The sequence below is a fragment of the Chelonoidis abingdonii genome, chromosome 2 (assembly GCF_003597395.2).
Source record: "Chelonoidis abingdonii isolate Lonesome George chromosome 2, CheloAbing_2.0, whole genome shotgun sequence".
Taxonomy (NCBI): Eukaryota; Metazoa; Chordata; order Testudines; family Testudinidae; genus Chelonoidis; species Chelonoidis abingdonii.
In genome coordinates this window covers 206,263,102-206,284,240 of record NC_133770.1, presented here as the reverse complement: position 1 = coordinate 206,284,240, position 21,139 = coordinate 206,263,102, and the positions used below count along the sequence as shown (strand labels likewise).

The 21,139-nt window shown below is 41.1% G+C and overlaps 1 protein-coding gene across 1 annotated transcript in view; it reads left to right on the top strand.

Annotated features, from left to right (window-relative positions):
- LDLRAD4 (low density lipoprotein receptor class A domain containing 4) overlaps positions 1–21,139 on the top strand; it is a 462,955-nt gene that overhangs the window by 169,259 nt on the left and 272,557 nt on the right. The window contains exon 2 of the mRNA XM_032792011.2: positions 20,101–20,562. Coding sequence (XP_032647902.1) covers positions 20,523–20,562 — 40 coding nt within the window. The 5' untranslated portion in view covers positions 20,101–20,522. The remainder of the gene's footprint in view (positions 1–20,100; positions 20,563–21,139) is intronic.

The window sequence follows — 21,139 nt, the reverse complement described above, 5'->3', positions numbered from 1 at the left end:
AATAGGGGCAGCAATACTGTGACCCCCCTACAGTAACCTTGCAACCTCCCCCCACAATCTCCTTTTGGGTTGGGACCCCAAGTTTAAGAATCGCTGGTCTGTCCCATTAAATCTTTAGAGTGTAGGGTAAAAGTACACAAAAGACCAGATTTTATGGGGGAGACCAGATTTCACAGTCCGTGACATGTTTTTCATGGCCCAGGTAGGGCCCTAGCTATGACGAAGCAGGTTGCATATCTTTAAATCCTTTGACATTACTGAAGACAGTCACAGTGATGACTGAGAAAGGGTTCTGGCTATATTTGATGCATACTTCATACCTCAGAAATATGTAGTTTATGAAAGAGCATGTTTTCGTCAGAGAATTCAAGAATGAGGGGAAATGTTGAATGTTTTATAAGAGTTCAGCATACATTGGCTGAAAACTGTGATTTGGGTAATGGAAAATGAGAGAGAGGCTGGTTATTGGTTAACTAGATAAAAGCCTTTCAAAGCAGCTACAACTGAAGAGAGATTTAACCCTAGCCAAAGCTATACAGATAGCAAAAGAGTCAGAATTAGTCAAGGAACAGAACAAATCGGGCAACTTGAAAACCTAAAACGAGCTTAGAAGCTATAAACAGACATGAATGTTAAAAGTCATTATTGTAAAAGCCCCTGAGACAAGCAGAGAGAACTAGAAGGAACAAATTCTAGCCAATGTGCACAAGGTGTAGAAAAAGTCATATTCCAAGACATTATGTATCTCCAGCCAAAGGTGCATAGTGTAATACATGTATGAAACATGGCCATTTTGCAACTGTTTCCCACACCAAAGCAGTCAGGGAGTTGACTCATATTATAGACAATCAAGAGCCATTGTTTTTGGGATATATCACTTGTGATGACATAGAGTGAAAATGAATATTCATGGAAAGACTATTGACTTTAAAACTGACTCAGGAGCTGACATCACAGGCATCTCAGAAGGGACTTACAATAATCTTTACTCTGCCAGAGCTGAAGTCACCTGACACAGCTCTGAGTAGCACTGCAGGTGTTCTAAACCGCCAGTTCACCATAGAAACAATGTGCAAAGACAAAAGCTGTGTATTCAGAGTGTATGTGAACAAGGATCACAAACCAACAGCCTTTTCAGTCACAGTGTGGCAAACATGATGGGCGTAGTGGAAGAAAGGTGGCAGAACTCAATGGAATATTTGGTGAAACTGGGCTTACGAAAGGAGTTTCAGTATAAATCAGGGGTCAGCAACCTTTCAGAAGTGCTGTGCCGAGTCTTCATTTATTCACTCTAATTTAAGGTTTTTTTTAGAAGGTCTCTTTCTATAAGTCTATAATATATAATATAATATAATATATAACTAAACTATTGTTGTATGTGAGTGCCACTGAAAATCAGCTCACGTGCCGCCTTTGGCACGTGTGCCATAGGTTGCCTACCCCTGTTATAAATAATCTTAAGAAAAGATGCTGAACCATAAGTGTGCATACACCTTGCAGGATTCCTTTTCCATTACTTCATAAAGTGGAAACTGAGTTAAAAAAAGAATGGAGGAAACTAGCATAATGGAGAAAAATCTCTGAGCCCACAGCATGGTGTACCCCAATGTTACTAATTATAAAGAAAAATAGAAAAATACAGATCTGTGTGCATATTAAGACTTAATGAAGCTGTTGTGAAAGAAAAATATATTCTCCCAACAAGGATGACTTCCTCCCCAAAGTTAAAGTAGCTACAGTATTCTCCAAGTTGGATGTCTCAAGTGGATTCTAGCAAATTCCTTTAGCCAAAGGAAGTTCTAAACTGACTACATATCTCACCGCCTTTGGGAGAGTTTGCTTTCAAATATTAACTTTTAGGATTAACAATACACCTGAAATTTTCCAAAGAAAGGTGGCAGAATTATTAACAAACACAAATGGAGTTGTAGTATTCATGGATAATATTCTAATGCATGGATCTTCAGTGGAAGAGCATAACAAGACCCTCAGTGAAATCCTAAGCCTAATCAGTCAGTCTGGACTGATGCTAAACAAGGAAAAACCGATGCCTAGCCCTGAGAAATTAAAAGCAATTTAAGAACTGAATACTCCAATTAATGGTAAATTACCTTGGTTGATATCTACAAGACCTTTCTACAGTGACAAAAGCACTGAATGAACTGTTAAAGTACAATACATCTTGTGTATGAGGGCCAAATTAAAAAGGAATGATCTTAACAGCTCCAGTACTGTAGTATGAACAAACTCACAATAGTCCGTGTGGACACAAGCTATGGCCTAGGTTGTATGCTGTTGTAACAACATGGCTCTGAGTGGAAGCGAGTTGCATTTTGCTCTTATAGATTTACAGAAGCAGAAAAATGATATGCACAGATTGAAAAGGAGTGCCTGGCAAGTGTATGGGCGCATGAGAGCTTTATAGATATCTCTGTGGACCGGATTAATTTACACTGACAACAGACCATAAGTTGCTTGTAACCCTTATCAAGGAAAGAGGCCTGGATCAAGCACTTCTGAGATGCCAACGTCTATTGCTGAGGTCAATTCAATGTACCCAACTGCTAAAATATGTTCCAGGGAGAAAACTGGTAGTAGTAGACATTGTGAGCTTGACGATGATGCAAGGCATATGTGGATGCATACAGACCAGTGTCAGAAACAAGATCACTCCTAGCTACAAACAACAACTTCAACTTGAGGAAGTTTTAAGTTACATTAGGGGTGGCTGGCCCAAGTATCTAAAGGACACTAAGGAATTGACCAACGTGTACCTTGTGGTGCATGGACGATTAAGCGAGTCAGCTAGACTCATGATCAAAGGCAGTTGTACCATAATTCCAAACAGAATGAGAGGAGAAATTCTAAACTTCATCCGTTAAAGGTATCAAGGATTAACTAAATGCTGTAATGGGTCAACCAGTAAGTATGGTGGCCGTGCATCAGTAAGGACATGAAGAATAAAATATCTGTATTTGAACACTGCAGAACTAAAAGACCAACACAACACAAAGAACCTTTAGTACCATCTACCAGACAGACTTTGGAAGAGACTAGCCGCAGATTTATGTGAATTCAGAGGACTTAATTTTCTGGTTGTTGTGGATTATTTTTTCAAGTATGTAGAAATAATGTACTTGAAAGCCATAACAGTGTTGCAGTGTTATTGAGATACTAGCGTGCACTTTTGTGCTCTTCAGTATTCCATTACAAGTAGTGATGGATAACAGACCACAATTCACTGCAGCAGAATTTAAGTCATTCCGAACAAAATGTGATTTTGATCATATTACTAGCAGCCCACATTACCCATAAGGGAATGGAGAGGGTGAGAAAGCTGCAGACTGCCAAGAAAATCCTACGGCAGGAAGATTCATTCCTTTCTCTTCTGAGTTACAGATCAACACCATTGCATATAGTCCAGCACAACTCCTGATGGGAAGACAACTCAGAATTACTGTTCCAACTTTGGAAAAGAACCTGTTTCCAAAGTGGTGAGACATGAAGAGAGCAGCCAGATTGGATAAAAAGGCTAATAGCTCATGAACACGTTTTACAATAGACATCACTCAATGAGAGAATTGCAAGGTCTGGCACCTGGTGACCATGTTCATGTCAAACTAGATGAAGAAAAGGATCGACAACTCCTGCTGTCCATAAAGAAAAAGCATTCGTATGTGATTGAGACTGATAGGGGAAAGTTTAACAGAAGCTGTCGACAGCTGCAATTTGTTTCTGTGAAAGAACAATCAACAGACCAAACCCTACAGAAGGCAGAAACGGAACAAGAAGAAGAAGATTAAAGGATTCCAAACCAACTACAGTCAGTTGTTGCAACTAATGGACAGCCAGATGATCAAGTTGTTATACATTCAGGTCGTGTAATTAGAAAAGCAGTATGATTCAGAGACACTTAACAGACTGATCCGTACTGAACTTCAAAGATAGTGTGATAGTATAAATATTGTATATGATTGGAATGTAGAATTAAAGGAGGAGATGTAATGGAATGCTAAACTGTTTTATACTATTCAGCTACTAGGTGGCACTGTGTATGTAAAATACGTTGTTTAAACAAACCTCAGACACACCTGGCAAAGCATCAAAGCACCTCATTATGAACACATCTGGTGGGTATAAGTATGCTCCATGGCCAGTCCATGTCTGGTGCAGGAACCTCACGTTACAGTAAAAAATGTTGTTTGGAGATATTTGGTACTTTCTGATTTTTCTTTTAAGTTATTTTGTTTTGCCAGTTTAAAAAACTTGAAGGTTCAGCAAAAAGCAGTGGGAGAGAGACTGAAAAGTATCAAAACGAAATCCCTAGATATGCAATAAGGGCCAGATTCTGGTATGGTTATTCACATTGAGTAGTAATTTACTCCTGTAAAATAAATTAAACTATTAACAGAATAAGGTTCGGTTTTTTAAGAATGCAGTCAGACTCCTGCACCCACAGTGCACTGCCTTAGTTTTAGCAACATGGCTCTGCTATTGAGCCTCCTTCGCTGGAAGAGCTCATAAGAAAGACCAGGATATCACTGGGAGGACTGGTTACATGATGTATAGAATCATAGAACTAGAAGGGACCTTGAGAGGTCATCTAATCCAGTCTCCTGCACTAAATATTATCTAGACCAGTGCTTCTCAAAGTTGGGCCGCCACTTGTTCAGGGAAAACCCCTAGCGGTCCATGCCGGTTTGTTTACCTGCTGCGTCTGCAGGTTTGGATGATCGTGGCTCCCACTGGCCGCAGTTTGCCGCTCCATGCCAATGGGGGCTGCAGGAAGCGGTGCAGGCTGAGGGATGTGCTGGCCGCCTCTTCAAGCAGCAGACTGGCTTTGAGAAGCACTGATCTAGACCATCCCTGACAGGTGCTTGTCTAACTGACTCTTAAAAATCTCCAATGATGTAGATTCCACAACTTCCCTGGCAATCTATTCCAGTGCTTAATCACCCTGACAGGAAGTTTTTCCTAATGTCCAACCTAAATCTCCCTTGCTGCAATTTAAGCCCATTGCTTCTTGTCCTATCCTCAGATGTAAAGAAAAACAATTTTTCTCCCTCCTCCTTGTAACAACTTTTTACATGCTTGAAAACTGTTATCATCTCAATCTTCTCTTTTCCAGACTAAGCAAACCAATTTTTTTCAATCTTCCCTCATAGGTCATGTTTTCTAGACATTTAATCATTTTTGTTGCCCTTTTCTGGATTCTCTCCAATTTGTCCACATCCTTCTTAAAATGTGGTGCCAGATCTGGAGACAGTACTTTAGTTGAGGCCTAATCAGCATGGAGTAGAGAGGAAGAATTGCTTCTCGTTTCTTGTTTACAACACTCCTGCTAATACATCCCAGAATGATGTTCGCTTTTTTTGCAACAGCATTACGCTGTGGACTCATATGGCCCCCAGATCCCTTTCTGCAGTATTCCTTCCTAGGCCATCATTTCCCATTTTGTACGTGTGCAACTGATTTGGTGCTTCTTAAGTGGAGTACTTTGCATTTGTCCTTATTGAATTTCATCCTATTTACTTCAGACCATTTCTCCAGTTTGTCCAGATTATTTTGAATTTTAATCCTATCCTCCAAAATACTTGCAACCCCTCCCAACTTGGTATCGTCCTCAAACTTTATAAGTGTACTCTCTATGTCATTATCTAAATCACTGATGAAGATGTTGAACAGAACCATACCCAGAAGTAAGGTAATCAGACAGCAAATTTGAAAAAATTGGGATGGGTGTGGGAGGTAATAGGAGCCTATATAAGAAAAAGATCCAAAACTTGTGACTTGTGACTATAAAATCGGGACATCTGGTCACCCTACCCAGAACTGATCCCTGCAGGCCCCCACTTGTTATGCCCTTCCAGCATGACTGTGAACCACTGATAACTACTCTCTGGGAAGGGTTTTCCAACCAATTTTGCACCCACTTTATAGTAGCTCCATCTAGGTTGCATTTCCCTAGTTTATTTATGAGAAGGTCATGCAAGACAGTATCAAAGGTTTTACAAAAGTCAAGAAATACCATATCTACTGCTTCCCCCCCATCCACAAGGCTTGTTACTCTGTCAAAGAAAGCTGTGAGGTTGGTTTGACATGATTTGTTTTTGACAAATCCATGCTGACTGTCACCTATCACCTTATTATCTTCTAGATGTTTGCAAATTGATTGCTTAATTATTTGCTCCATTATCTTTCTGGGTACAGAAATTAAGCTGACTGGTCTGTATGATGATTTGCAGTTTTTCTCCAGCATTCCCTCCATTTAATTTCTGTGGTAAATAGTGCCAATATATAATTCTGTCTTGTTAATGCTCTGTGTAGCAGAGGGGCCTCTCCTACCATCAGTCTTGGTGCACCTTGGGGGAATGGTTTGCATTGTCAGGGACTTGAGCTCTGTGATGCAGGTTAATGCAGCTGGGATGTTTCCTTCTTTCCCTTGTGTTTCCTGTAACTAGATTTCTCTCTTGCAGTGAGAAATACTAAAATAGGGCTCAGTGACATTCGCTAGTCCCCTGTTGTCTGCACAGAAGAAGAACCCCATTTACTTGAAACATTTTCATATTGCAGGTTAGCAAAGGAGAAGATAGCCTTCCCTTTTCTCTCATGTGTTTGTCCATCGTTGTTTTATCAATAAGTCAAACTTTCTTCCACCCTCAGTAGCTATGAGGTTAGTGACACAGAGGGCAGTGACTCTGTTAGAAAAACATTCCACAATATCTGAAGATTATTTACTGAAGGCCACTAAGTCAAACTTCTGTTAAACTTGACACTTATATTGGATGAAAAAAATTATTATGCCCACAGTAAATATGTCTGTGCATTATGATTGATGATAGGTAAATGGCCATGTAATACAAAGATACTCTATTGCTGAATGAAGGAGCTAGTGCTTTTTGTGTGTGAATATCATCAGTTTCTTCTAACCCATGGTTGCAGTGTTTCTGTTTGTAACTGACTCTTCAATTACGTAGCTATCCAGAAATTGTTTGTGTGGGCCCATCCTACTGAAACCTGCATATCTGCTTCCTTTGCTGGAGAACGAACAGCAGACTTTTTCCAGGTTACCAGTTAGGCTGGACATATGGGACCATACATGAAACTTGTGGACATATAAAAGTAAACATAATGTAGTAATCCTGGTGAGGACAACAAGAAACACAAACCAGAGACATGGTTGTCTGTTGTCCATACATTTATAGACAATTGTAGAAGAAAAGAGAACAAGGATCTGCACATATAAAAGAAACAAAATAGCCTAATTCTTGACCATAAAAATAGTAATTTCAGACCCTTTTCTGCAAAGTGTATTTTCCCTCTTGTGGCCTTTAATGAATTGATAAGAGAAAGTATTGTTAAAGCTGAACTGCTACCATGCTTATTTTAAACAAAAGTGATATGGTATTCGCAGTGCTTTAATTTTAAAATAATACACATAAGCACAGAAACAAATATATCAGAATGGTTTTAGAGGATGGCGTGGATATTATTTATTAATATTATTTATTAGTGAAAAGTTATCGATAAAAAAAAATTGAGTGTCAAAAAATAAAAATATCCAGGTGGTTGGTGAATTGTTTGGCATTGCAGTGCTATCCAAAACCTCTGACTGAACTACATTTGAAAAGAGAGCGTCAGCTTGCTATGTCCTGCTCACCTTCCTTACGTTAGTAGTGCAGAAGAGCTGATTTTAATGGAGTTGTTTGGATGTAACTGAGAACAGAATTTAGTCCCTTGTCTCTATACTATTGCTTTACATAAACAAATAGTTACACACCAAATTGTCCACTGAGACCAGAAAAAGCACTAGTCTCTTTGGTTTTGGTATCTTAAGTGACTCTGAATTAGGGCAGAATACTCTGTGCTACTTTCTGAGAAGAAGGGTTTACCTGATTATCTTTGGATATTGTTTCCACTGCACCACTCTCCTACTATATTTGTGTTTTGTGCGTGTGGAATATTGTTTCTGAGATGCCGAGAGGTAAAGGGGAGCATGTATGACTGTTAGCAGCAGGAATGACTCCCTGTGGAAGAGCCTGCCGGATGTGGGAAAACAATATGGTTGATCTATACTTAAATAAAAAAGAGTGGCATCAGAGGTGATTTTTAGAACACAAGAAGAGAGTCACTTGGCATTTACAGTAGGATTGGTTCATCTGAGAGCTAAATAAATATCAATGGAAAAGCACTATGGAATTTGACCTAAATTTTAAAAGTGAGTAGTGATTTTGTGTGCCTTGATTTTTGGGTGCCCAACATAGAGTGCCTCAAGGAGCCTGATTTTCAGAAGTTCTGAACGTTCTGCCCTATCAAAATGACACTTTTTAAGGTAGGTCAATTTGGGCACCTACTAATAGTCATTTTTTTTAACCTGTCCTTTTGGTTCTTTTTTTAACATCAGTGTGTTTGGCAGACTGGTGTGGTATTTATTAAATACAAGCTTGAATTTCAAGTGTCGAGAAGATGTGTGTAGATTTCTTCTGTGGCTTAAAACTAGCAGTCATTGCCACTTCAAGTTTTGCCTGCCTTTCTGCTGTCTGATGTGTTTTACTAATTTGGCCTCCATTTCCTCACCACTTCACAATATTGAATGTATAAGGAAGTAGTAGTCTACTAATTTTACCGATGGGGAACAGAGACTAAGTGACTTATTAAAGCTTATACTGGAGGTCTTCAGCAGAACAGGAAATTGAAGCTGAGTCTCCCAAGCCCTACGCGGGGGGTGCTTAACCACTGGAGTATCCTCCTCCTTCTTCCTTTTCAAAAGTTAAAATTTGAAGTAAATTTTAGTCAGTAGTACCCAAGGTGGTAGTTATTGATTCAGGAGAGCATTTAAGCAAGTATGTAAGTCCCATTGACTTCAGTACCTACAGTTAAGCACATCCTTGAGTGCTTTCCTGAACTGGGGCCTAGATTAGCTAGGACAGTGGTCCCCAACCCTTTTCGTCTGGCAGGTGCCGGAGGACCGTGGCAGTGGACGAGCATCCGCCGAAATGCCGCCAAGTGGCAATGTCAATAGGCGTCGCTGCCGAAATGCTGCGGAGAAGCAGCGTCATCCAGAGGCGTCGCCATCAGGCAGCATTTCGGCGGCAATGCCTCTGGATGACACTGCTTCTTGGCGGCATTTCGGCGGATGCTCATCCACCGGCCAGTACGCGGGCGCACTTAGACACCCTGGTGGGCGCCATGGCACCCGTGGGCACCGCATTGGGGACCCTTGTGCTAGGACTACAGCAGGATCCATTTCTGCAGTCCTGATTCCTGACTCCAGCAGTTTACCCATTGACTTGAGTGAAAGCTTTGCTGAATTACTTGTACTAGTTTGACCACTTCCTAGCTGTATAATGTAGAAAATGGTGTTTATTCAAGTGGATGATCTATCAAGAGAAGAAGGATGGTCTTGTGGTTAAAACACTGAACTGGGACTCAGGAGAAATGCCAGCTTTGGGCATGTCATTTAATCTCTCTGTTCCTTAGTTCCTGGTCTATAAAAATGGAGATGATAATACTTAATTTCTCCCACCATGTTTTTGTTTTGCCTATTTGGATTGCAGATTCTTTGGGACACTGACTTTATTTTATTATACATTGGTTCAGTACCTAGCAAAACAGGACCTTGATCTCAGTTATGGCTTTTAAGTGTTACCTTAGTACAATTAATGATGATAAACAAGGTTTATATTTTTATTGTTCCATATAAAAGCATTATTGCTTAAACCAAATATCAAAACTGATGGAATAAAGATCAGCCAACTTGTGGCTTTTTCAGATATAGAGAGCCCAAGGACAGTCCTTTAGTAGAGGTTTTTGTGATTTCTTGCAGTAAAGATTAGTTCTGGATAAAATGGGTATAATATGATTTATTTGTCTTTGTCAATTTGCTGAAGTGGATTTCTCCAGTAGATGATCAAACATAACCAAGGGTAAATAAATGCAAACCTTCTCTTATGTCACAAGAAGCTTACTCATATAAGTCTTATTTTTGGAGGCTGCCATTACTGTATTGCAGGAAAACATAGTTTCCTATGTTACTAACAATGGTTCCAGGAATACCCTACAGCAGATATGCCCAGTCAATGTCTGGTGTGCTTGTCTAGATAATGTTCTATTTGCACTTCTTTATCTAGCGCACAAGCAGACAACTACTTGACTATAAGACACTGTAAATATATCAAGTGAATTATTTCAGCATGGTTTGATTTGCAGGACAAACTAGAACTGGATTTACATAGTAATGCATATAAAATACAAGGAGGCCTTTCCCCTAAGTTCCTTGCACTCCTGAACAGCTGTTGCTCACAACAGATGAACTTTCACAGCACTGACAGATCCAGCCTTCCAGGAAGATCTGAAACTCTATCAGTGTTTCCTCAATATAGAAGGTGCCAGAGTGTGCTCATTAAACGATTTAATACATGGTTAAGTCTTTGCTTTTTTCTTTACTAAGGGCCCAATTATATAAAATGCTAAGTGCCTCTTGAGAGGCGCAGAGCACCCTTAGTTCCCATCAAAAAGCGAATAGCACGATTGAGCCTTGTATTTAACTACAGCAAAGACAGTACCTCATTTCCTTTATGTCTTTGACTTCATCATTGCCTGACATATTAAACATCAATGTATTTTGTATTATAGCTGACATAAATATAGTGTTCTCATCTGCATCCTGAAAGCATTTGCCAACATGTGCATCTTGTCGTGCCTTTGCAATCAAATCAAGAAATTCTACAAGAGTTAAATGACTTCCTTGGCTGACTCTTCAAGCTAACTTCTGTATTTGCAGAGTCCCATGGGGAGTTAGTCACGCAATTCCCGTTAAAGTTCTTGGTAGTGTTGAGTGAGTATGGCTGTGTAGCTCTCAAGATTTTAGTTTGAGTTGAGGACACAATCTATGTCTTTAGGTCCCCATAGTTCCCAGAAAAGCTATTGAGCTCAAATGTGTTGCTTTTTTAAAAGAACTTAAATGAAACTTTACTTAGGTTCAGAGACAGACTCATCATTATGAACATGCTGTGTGTGTATGTGAGAGAGAGAGAAACTCTATCAGTGCGCGTATCATGTGGGCACGTATGTATGGAAATATTGTCTGTTGTAACCAGTTCTGCGGGAGGGGTTCCTTCCAGCTGCGCGCACTCCCCCTGTGCACCCAAAAGGCATTGTCTCATGTTTTGATTATCTGGCAGATGACCACCTCAGGGTCTCCCAGGAGGTTTATGGTTGACATAACTACCATCTGCTGCAAGAAGGAAGCACAGCCAACGTGCCTCTCCTATAAAAGGGTTGTCAGTGGAGAGAGAACAAATGGCTTATGAACTTGTTTTATAGCAAAGGGCTAGGAGGTAATGGAGAAATCAGGAAGGTAATTTGGAGCTGGGAGGGAAGAAATTGGGAAGTGTATGAGGTAAAGTATTTGGAAAGGCCATTCATTTTGTAATTTTCTTGGGTCAGTGAGTACACTTTTTTTGTGTGGATATTGGAATTAGTGATGAACTAAGTGGCTAAAATATTTAGCTGCTGAGATAGCCCTAGCTAAAGTTACACATTGTGCAGGTTATTTTTGTGCTGCTGCTTTTGTTGAGATGAAGGGAGTCAGGGAGCAGCATGGATGTAAGGTGGAGAGGTAGAGCAGAGAAATACTAATTTCTTCTTCCACTTGGCTTCTTTGGGATCATTTCTGACAACAGAAAAATTTATCACTATGCTGTTCCTGCACTGTGTCCCTCCCAAGAGGCATAGTAGAGTGAAACGAATAGGAATCATGTCAGCTTCACTCTGTCTCTCCATCTGATGTAGGTGACCAAGTGCTGTGAGCAGGCGCCACACTCCTGGTTCTCCTGTGTAGACATGGGGGCAGGAGGAACTAAATTGGAGGTGTAGCAGGACGCAGGATACTGTAATCTGTGAACCCCTTTGTCTCTAGCAGCTACTACATTTGTAATGTAAACATCTGAACAGAAGTCAAAACCTGTGGTACCTACATCACAATCTACTTTTTCTTGCATACAAGTACTCAGCTATTTGTTGGCAACAGAATACTATGATTTTAGTTTGGCCATTAAATAAGAATTTGGAGAGGCTTTCAGATGCTGTTCCTAGATGTTAAAATAACAAATTAGATATTATAGACTCATAGACTTTACGGTCAGAAGGGACCATTATGATCATCTAATCTGACCTCCTGCACAGCGCAGGCACCTGCTGCACAACACTATTAGACTCATTCCTAAAATATCACTTTCTTCCATCCACTCTAATTTATGTGCCTGCCAGTCGCCTGCAAATTTAAAAACTGTCCAGACCAGGAGAATTTTGGAAGAGGTTGTTTTTGCCAAAGGTAAATCAAAATTGAATTATGTTGCTATCATGTTTAGTGTTAATTTTGTTGGAAAATAAAATATTTATCTTCTTGATCTCTCTGGGTTCATAGATTAATGTGATTTAGGACTTTTTCCCTTGTAGGCTCTAAGCGATTCACAGATTAAGGCCAGAATGTGACCATTGTGATCATCTATAAAAGACAGACCATAGAATTTCTTCCAGTAATTACTGCATCAAGCCCGATCATTTGTGGTTCAGATTGCATTGATATTTTCATTTTGAGTGGTCATATTTAGGGGAGTAAATATAGAATTGAACAATATTTATTCTTCCCTTGACATCAGACTGTAGGAAATAATAAATTTAGCTACCCTTCCCTCTTCCCACCTCAAATCTAATTGGTTACATTTTTCTTTAGAACGCTGAAAATTTCAAAAAAATGGAAATACTGGATTCCAAAGCTTGATTCCCAGTCCTCAGCTTTCTTTGAGAGTACTGTAGAGACCATGTGCTTGACATTGGCCTCTCCTACAAATTGAGGAATGGTGTTGAGGCTCTGTAGAGGATGATGATGATGATTGCACACATTTCTAAAGCTCCCATCATAGATGTTATGTCACCCTTAGTGAAAAAATGGTGGCCTCCCAGGTTGTATGGAAATGTGAAGCTCTTTAGGCCCTGTCATGGGGTCCACTTACCACAGGTGGTGCCTCCTTCTGGCCCCTCTGGGAATTAGCTCCATACAGGTCTGAGTAGGGTGACCAGATAGAAAGTGTGAAAAAATCGGGACTGGGAGTGCAGGATTATTGGTGCCTCTATAAGAAAAAATTCCCAAATATCAGGACTGTCACTATAAAATCAGTCAACCTAGGTCTGAGGCCTTCTTCTGCTGTTTGCTACATGCCCTGCTGCTGCTGTCTCTGTGGCTTCTCTCTTGCTCTGGGCGCTGTAGCTGCCTCTTTGTGATTCGGCTTTCCGGCCAGGTCACTGTTTGTGTTTCCCCTTTCAGGAGGTATCAAAGTCTTTCCTGACAAATAGGCTTGGGCAGTCTTCCCATTTACTGCCCAGCCAGTGCCATTTCCTCAGTGGCTGGTTGGGGAACCCAGGCCCATCCTCTACTCTGGGTGTCAGCTCTGGGTCCCTTTCTTCAGCAGCAAAGATCTGTTCCCACTTGATCCTTACTGTCCTTCCCTGAGCTTCTTCCGTACCCTGCCCAGCATTTTCCAGCCTCACAACTCCCTCCTCCCAGGGAGTGACTGCAACCTACTCTCTGCAGCCCCTAGCTGCTCTCAGCTTCTAGGCTTTATACAGGCCCTGTCTGTCTCCCCACAGGTAATTAGGGCCTTCCTCTCAGCCTTAGTTCTCTCAACCTGCAGCCTGATAGGTTAATTGGCCTATCTGGCCACTATTAAGCCCTTCAGGGTGAGTGTGGGGTGAGCACCCCATCACAGGCCCCAAACCACAAATATTTTGCTTATAAAATGAATGAGAGGAATATGATGTGCAGGGCTGGCCTTATGGGTAGCTGATGTGGGCAGCTGCCAAGGGTACTGTGGTCAGGGGGGCACTCTGGTCAAGAGGCAAGGAGTGGGGTAGGCCTGGCATGCGAGGCTGTGGAAGAGAGCTCACGGCAATGGGCAGGGAGAGGCAGCAGTGCCCGGAGGTGATGGGTGTGTTGTGTGTGAGAAGCCTGGGGAGTCCGCTGGGGCCAGGGGAATGAGTAGGGAGGCAGCAGGGATCAGAGGTGCCAAAATACAAGTTCACCCAGGGTGCATTTTTCCCTAAGGTGGCCCTGATTAGGTGTGCTTGCTGATGTTAGGAGTTGCACAGAATATTGACTGATTTCTGTAAGTAATATCCATGAATAAATCATTGAAAGGCCTAACATAGTTGAAATATTCTCAGCTATATGATTTACCAGAGACTGCTTAATTTGGTATGAGGAGACACTCAAAGGATTTGTTTTACAGCATTGCTTATTTCCCACATGGCTTCTTGGACTCATCAGGTTCACCCAAAAGAAAATAACTGTGATATAAACGACTTTCACCCAAGCAATTTTTTTAAAAAGAACAACAACTTGGCCCTGTGAAGAGCTCCTCTGGCAGCACATGGTTGGAATTCGTGTGAAACTTGGTCTCATTTTCCAAACTTCAAGTGGCTTGGAATGCCACAGCTCATTTTCTTGACAGGGCAGGAAAGAGGATGCTTCATATGTTACTCTGGGAACTTGTCCTTTTCCTTGCCTAGACCCATTCTCCTACCCCAGCCAACCCAAAAAGAGCATGACTGGATCTGGAGGGAGCTTGTCTAGAAGGACAGGTCACCTCGGTGCAGGGCTTTTTGTAATAAAGGGGGGAAATTAGTGATTTCAGAGAACCCTGCTTCCTGAACAAGTTAATATATCAAAAGGATCTTAAACTGTATGGTACACATACACCCAATACATACACTAGGAATCATGTCACCCATAATTGACGTTATCCAGTAGGGTGGAATGCAGCAGCTGTTTAGTGTACAGCCGTGCTACACAACAGTTTAGGATACGTAGTAAAGAGTATCAGAAGCATTTGAAACTATCTGTGTGTTAGATGCTGTGGTGGTGGTGAAATTAGATGTGCATAATGTAACCACCTGACTTTAAACTCGGTTTGCATACCTTCTCTTGTGAAAAATGTCACGAGATCTTTAATGCCTATAAGTGGTCTTATCTGAAAGGTGGCATTTCCTGCGGCCTGGTACTCCATTCGCGGCATGCTCAGGCACTGGCACAGCACTAGCTCACAAAGAAGAGAAATTTTACACAAGAGCCAGAGAAATAACAAAGGATCACACAGAAAAATACATACCTTACCATCTAACAAAGGAGACTGTGTAACTGGTAAATATTTATGTCAGACTGAGAAATCCCAAGGGAGAAACAAAAGCAGAGCTTAAAAAATTAAAGACTGCTTTCAGAGACAGAAAAATGTAACCTTCAAAACTCTGTGTGATTGCTCAGGAGAATGAAGAAGTAAGCAGGATTACAGTACTGTAGAGATATATGTATAAACTGTAGGCAGTTTGTATATGTTTACGTTCTAATAATTTCAGTCGCTTCAGCACATCTTTAAAATCCTTTGTGGTATTTTATAAAATGTATACCAATCCTTCCAACTAAATCACTACTATAATATAAATGTAAGGATATTAAAATATAGTGGATATAGGCCTTGATTCAGCAAAGTATTCAAGCATGTGCCTATCCACTTGAGTACTGCCACTGGCTTCAGTAGGGTTATTCACATACATGAATTTAGGCAAGTGTGTAAATACCTTGCTGGATCGGGGCCATAGTGCTCTTGAAAGCTGCACGATTGACAGTCGTAGCTTTGTCATCTCTTTATCCATAGAACCCATAAGGCAACTTCTGCAGGCACCACAAAGAGTGGATGTTAGGGTAGTTCAGTCCCTCTGTCCTTAAACTCTCCTTGCCCTCTGCTGAAACTACCAACAAGAGAACTGATCCTTGCGCCAAGGTAAATTAAACCACAGCCACGCAATTAATTTCTTACATTTTTCAAAAGTATAAACATACGGTCTTTCACTGTAGCTGTTCCTGTTATAGATTTAAAAACATCTTAGCTAAGTATTTACTCCTTTTTTGGACATCACGTGCAAATGACTGTCACAGGAGGTACTGCCCACAACTCTGATCTTTCTGAGAATACAATCAATTGGCTCTCACTGCATATTTATCACCAAGGGAACAGCACACAACCAAAGAAACAGACGATACTCAGGGGAAGGAAATGGGATGTGTGGGGGCTGGGTGTGGAACCAGGCAACATTTACTTTTTAAATATATTTTGAATTAAGACGTTACAAAGATATCAGTATTGGAAAAATACGGTTTCACTTCTTGTTTGAGTATGACCCACTGAGAATTGGCTTTAACAATTGTACAGTATGTAAATATTATTACAGGATTTAAATCCACTCACTATTTAACCTACTGCTGCTGTTTTTCTCTCTCATTTCCATTTTTTGTTAAACTGGTCTGTTGGTGGTGTTTGCCAAACACTGGCAGAAGAGAAGAAGTTAGCAAGGGATAAAGAAGGAGGAGTAGATAAATCTATCATGAGACTCGCTAACTGACTTTACTGTTCTATGCAGTGTGTTGAGCAGTGAAAATATGTTCTATATTCACTGTGTATTGAAATGGCATTGTCTTTCTCTGCTCTTCCAGTCGAGAACAAATCTAAGCAGAGTGGAGAGGACGGAAGCAAAGGGATATGGTTTCCCTCTTCCCTAGTCAGTGTTGCCTGGGCTTCAATCATGTGAGGCATAAGTAGTTGGAAATCTTTAAAACACAGCAACGTATTTTTTAAAACAATGTTTTCTTTTGCTTCTGAGACTAGCATAACAGCACAGTCGTGCAAGTGGAAGCAGAAGTAGAAGCAGAATTCCTGTAGGAATTGGAATGGAGATGATGGAGCAAAATATAGTCATTATATCATGGACGTGGTTTTGCATCTGATCAATATAATGGAGCTTGAGCTTCACTGAGGCTCCTAGGGGCTATTATAACATTAATAATAGCTTGGGATTTACAATAATAGTGATAGTGTGTCTTCAGCTGTTACTGATCTTTTTTTTTTTTTTTATGTTGTCAAACTCCTTTTAGAAAGTTAGTTTAAAATCCATGGGCCAGCTAGTATGAATTGGTATAGCTGAGGACCTGGCCTACTGTTTCGAAAAGGAATTTGATAACTAGGTTCTGGCCTGTGTCTTTGTGTGTATGTATACACAATCATGTATTTAGAAAATAAAGAAAAATCCCCTGCTATTTAAATCTGAATTCAGTTCTTACTAAAATGTTTCCATGCAATTCCAGTGATTATCTCTGAATTGTAAACTGAAGTAAATCACTGACTTACTTTAGTAGCATCAAATATGTTATTTTTAAAAATTATAGGAAATTGCCGTTTTGATGGTTGGCGGCCGTATAGAACAGAATGAATTACATTCACCATTTGAAAGCATTGGAAATCTGATTGATCAAAAGAATTTACACCAACTCTGAAACAAACTTTTCAAATAGTGAATTTGATTTCTAGCACTGGTTTTGGCCCTGCAGACTGTCAGCACTATGCATGCTTCCCCAAAATGGTTTTCCAGAGCACCGTAATCCTCTCCTGCAGCACCCTTGCTAGTTCAGTACTGAATCTCTTGAGGGAAGCTTACTGTGTACCAAGTGAGATTATGCTTTTGTGATATCAGGTTATGTCCCTGAGATATCAGAAGTTTTCTTTACTTGTCACCTAAGTTAAGACTTAAAGCCAGAACTCCAGTGGTGAAAGTCTGATGCACTAGCTGTGCTGCATAAAAGTCTTATTATGCTATGTCATACAACTCCATAACCACTCCAACTGAAGAAGTAAGGGATGCTGAACAAGCCTATTTGGAACAATTACTAAACAGCGTTGGTGTCTTGACTGATTGCATTGATAATGTTGCCCCTTGCCCTTCCTTGTTTGAATACGAGTACTTAGCTAGCCAGCCTGCCACCCCTCTTTACCCCTAGGCTGTGTCTTGATGGACAGAAAGGATAAGTCTTTCAAACGTGTAGTCTTAACATTTTGAAAATGCCCATTAAGACTCAGGATAATCCCTTTCCTGGCTATGGTGTTGCCTGGGTGGGATGGGAGGTCAACTGAGCATTAAGCTAATCCTCACTGAGCTAACAGAACAAACAGACCTTTTTTGCCTATTAAGATGGGGCCTTAATGATGAACTTGAAGACCAGCTGCCCATGCACCGGTGCACTTTGCAGCATAAGTTGCTCCAAAAGGCACAACTACACGGGGCCACTCAGGAAAGCTAAAGTGAATCAGCTAAAGGTGTGAAGTCGGTACCCATAAATTAAAGTGTGTGAAACTCCTGTGTATATGCCTCCTTGGAAGAGGATTAAGTTCAAGTGATTTAAAGCCATTTGACTCCTGAATGAGAGCCTGGCAGAGTCAGGTGGGGGATTAGCACACTTCAATTTATGCTTATTGACATCACACCTTTAATTGAGTCAGTATAACTCTCCAGAGTATCCTTATGCAGATAAGTCTGAAAAGCGTGTCAGAATCTCCTGTGCAGTTCAGGACCATCCAGGACATTAAACCTTATGTTACAAGGTTTAAGCAGATCCCCTGAAGTACTTGGTGGTGGCCGTTGACAAAGATAATATATTGAACTAGCTGGACCTGGGGTCTGATCAAGTATGACAATTCCTATGTTCCTATGGAGACTCTTCTCAGGTCACAACATGTGGGCCAGTGGAGAAACAATATAGAATGGCCCTGCACAGAGACAGTTCAGCTCTGAGCATGTCATTCAAGTAGGGAATGGTGCACCTGGGTTGCTGCGTGGAAGGGAGGAAGCTAAAGCGCCAATGGGTGGGTCGAGGGAGGGATGATCATAGTGGACCCCACTTCTAAGCCCCCTTCAGCAGTCAACTTTCCTGTTCCCCACAGCAATAAGTGCCCAAACCAGAGAATGTCTCAGATGCTGAAACATTACTTCATCCCTCTGGACTAATCACACAAAATACTTCCCTATCTCCCAAAACCATCCCATATGCATCCTACTGTGTCCCCATAATGAGACTAAATCTATGTCCTAGTTGAAATAGTCTGGGCACCCTACTACTTAACATACATAGTCATTCACAGATGCCTGTTTCTTAATTCTCCTAGAGAGAACAAGTACTGTGGAGAAGTTAGGCCCCCTTTGTTCTCAGGGATTCTCAACCTTTTTCTTTCTGAGGGCCCCCCAATATGCTATAAAAGTACTTCAGGGGATCTGCTTAAACCTTGTAACATAAGGTTTAATGTCCTGGATGGTCCTGAACTGCACAGGCCACCAGTGCCACAATAACTGTTTTTCTGCATATAAAAGCCAGGGCCAGTGTTAGGGGGTAACCAGCAGGACAGTTGCCTGGGGTCCCATGTAACGGGGCCCCTGCAAAGCTACATTGCTCAAGCTTCAGTTGCAGCCATGGGTGGCGGGGCTCAGGGCCCTGGGTTCAGCCCCATACGGTGGGGCTTCGGCTTTCTGCCCTGAGCCCCAGAAAATCTAACCCTCTCCCTCTTGGCAGATCCCCTAAAACCTGCTCACAGCCCCCCAGGGGGCCCCAGGACCCCTGGTTGAGAATCACAGCTCTATAACCTGTTTTTTAACCTTGCTAAGCATCTAGGTAGCATCTTCTGTGTTTCAACTGAGATTTTGAACAGGTTATTAACAGCACCTGTAGCAAAGGGGTTTTAACCATGGAAGACAATTGTTAGATGCACACACGCAGGTTCACAGTCTGCAGTACTCTGCATCTTGCTCCAGAAAAGAAGGGAAGCAGCTTTATAAAATGCTGCTAACCTCACTGTGATTGTGAATAGGCTAGACTTGAGATCCTTAAGTGCTTTTCCTTTTCCCTTTTAACTGCAATTTTGTTATTGTACTGTATCTCCCCATCTCTACTAAATATGGCTTTTGAAATGTAAATCATATCATATCTGTAAATGTAAATCATATCTGACACCCTCAGCACTGTTTCTCTTTGCACTTCAAAGAGCTGTGCGGTCACACTTTGCATCTCAGCAAAATCATAATATTTGCCTTCTGAAGATCCCCTTTAATGTGTACAATCAATCCCCGATCATGTGTTTTGGGTTTTTGTTGTTCCCGGGAGTCTATTAATATTAATGTTGCTAGAAGTCATCAGGAAACATAATCTCTTCTTTTCTAATTTCTCAGTGAGTGTGCCTGAAACGGGAGAGAAGCACAAGAGAGACAAGACAATTGAACATCACAAGTGGCTCAGTCCTGAAAAAATGATGCTGGATGAACTGTGGATTAGAACTAAATTTTAAAAAGGAAATACAATCTCAGTCTGACAATTGTCTTCACTTTCAAATTCATCATGGCCAAAATCCTCTGGCTGGACGGCTGAGGTGAGTGTCGTACGTTTGCTGTTTGGGCTCAGTGCATATCCCTTGTACCTACGGCTCAAAGGACCTGGGAGCAGGAGGGAATTGGATGATGCCAAATGCTGGAATGGGGAGAGAAATGGACTGTGACAAATTAAGATGGAAGTGACTTGACAGCTTCAAGCCTAGCAGTTGCCTCTAGTAAGGACAGGTTAAGATTGGAATCACAAGTTTCGCTGAGAGAGCAGTATGCAGGAAGCTGGTTTTCAGGCCACAAATGCTTTCACAGGTAAGGACCTTTGTCGCTATCATTAAACTAATAATTTCTGGGCAGATTACTGTTGTTTGGGAAAATAAGTGTCATTAGTATGTGGCAATAGCACTTGTGGTGAGCATTACATTCACTGAAATAAATAATTCAACTCCTATAAGATAACAGAGACTAACTCAGCATTTGGTTCAGTTATTTTAAGTTCTTTGAAATTGATCGATATGTGCCTTTGGAAGGGAGCCCCCAAACTTTGCTGATCCAAGTGTTTCCCTGACAACTTGTCAAGGGCAGGAGGTGTTGCCACCTAAACTGCATAAAACGTAGCAGGTTACAACTGCTCTTATTATTAATGTGGAAGTGAGTCCTGGATAGACTACAGATCTCAACAGGCAAAGTGCCCTGTCTTGTCTCAAGCAGAGCTGCTGCATATTGGATTTTGTAGTCTCCATGGGCTGTGTCTCCATACACAAGTGGTTTCCATGGGCTGAATTTGCCTTGTGATTGTCATTTGAGCCACTCTTGCTTTAGTTGCCAGGGTATTTAGCCAGTAAAATAACTGGTTCAAATTTATTTTCCTATAGGTGTGTTGGAAACA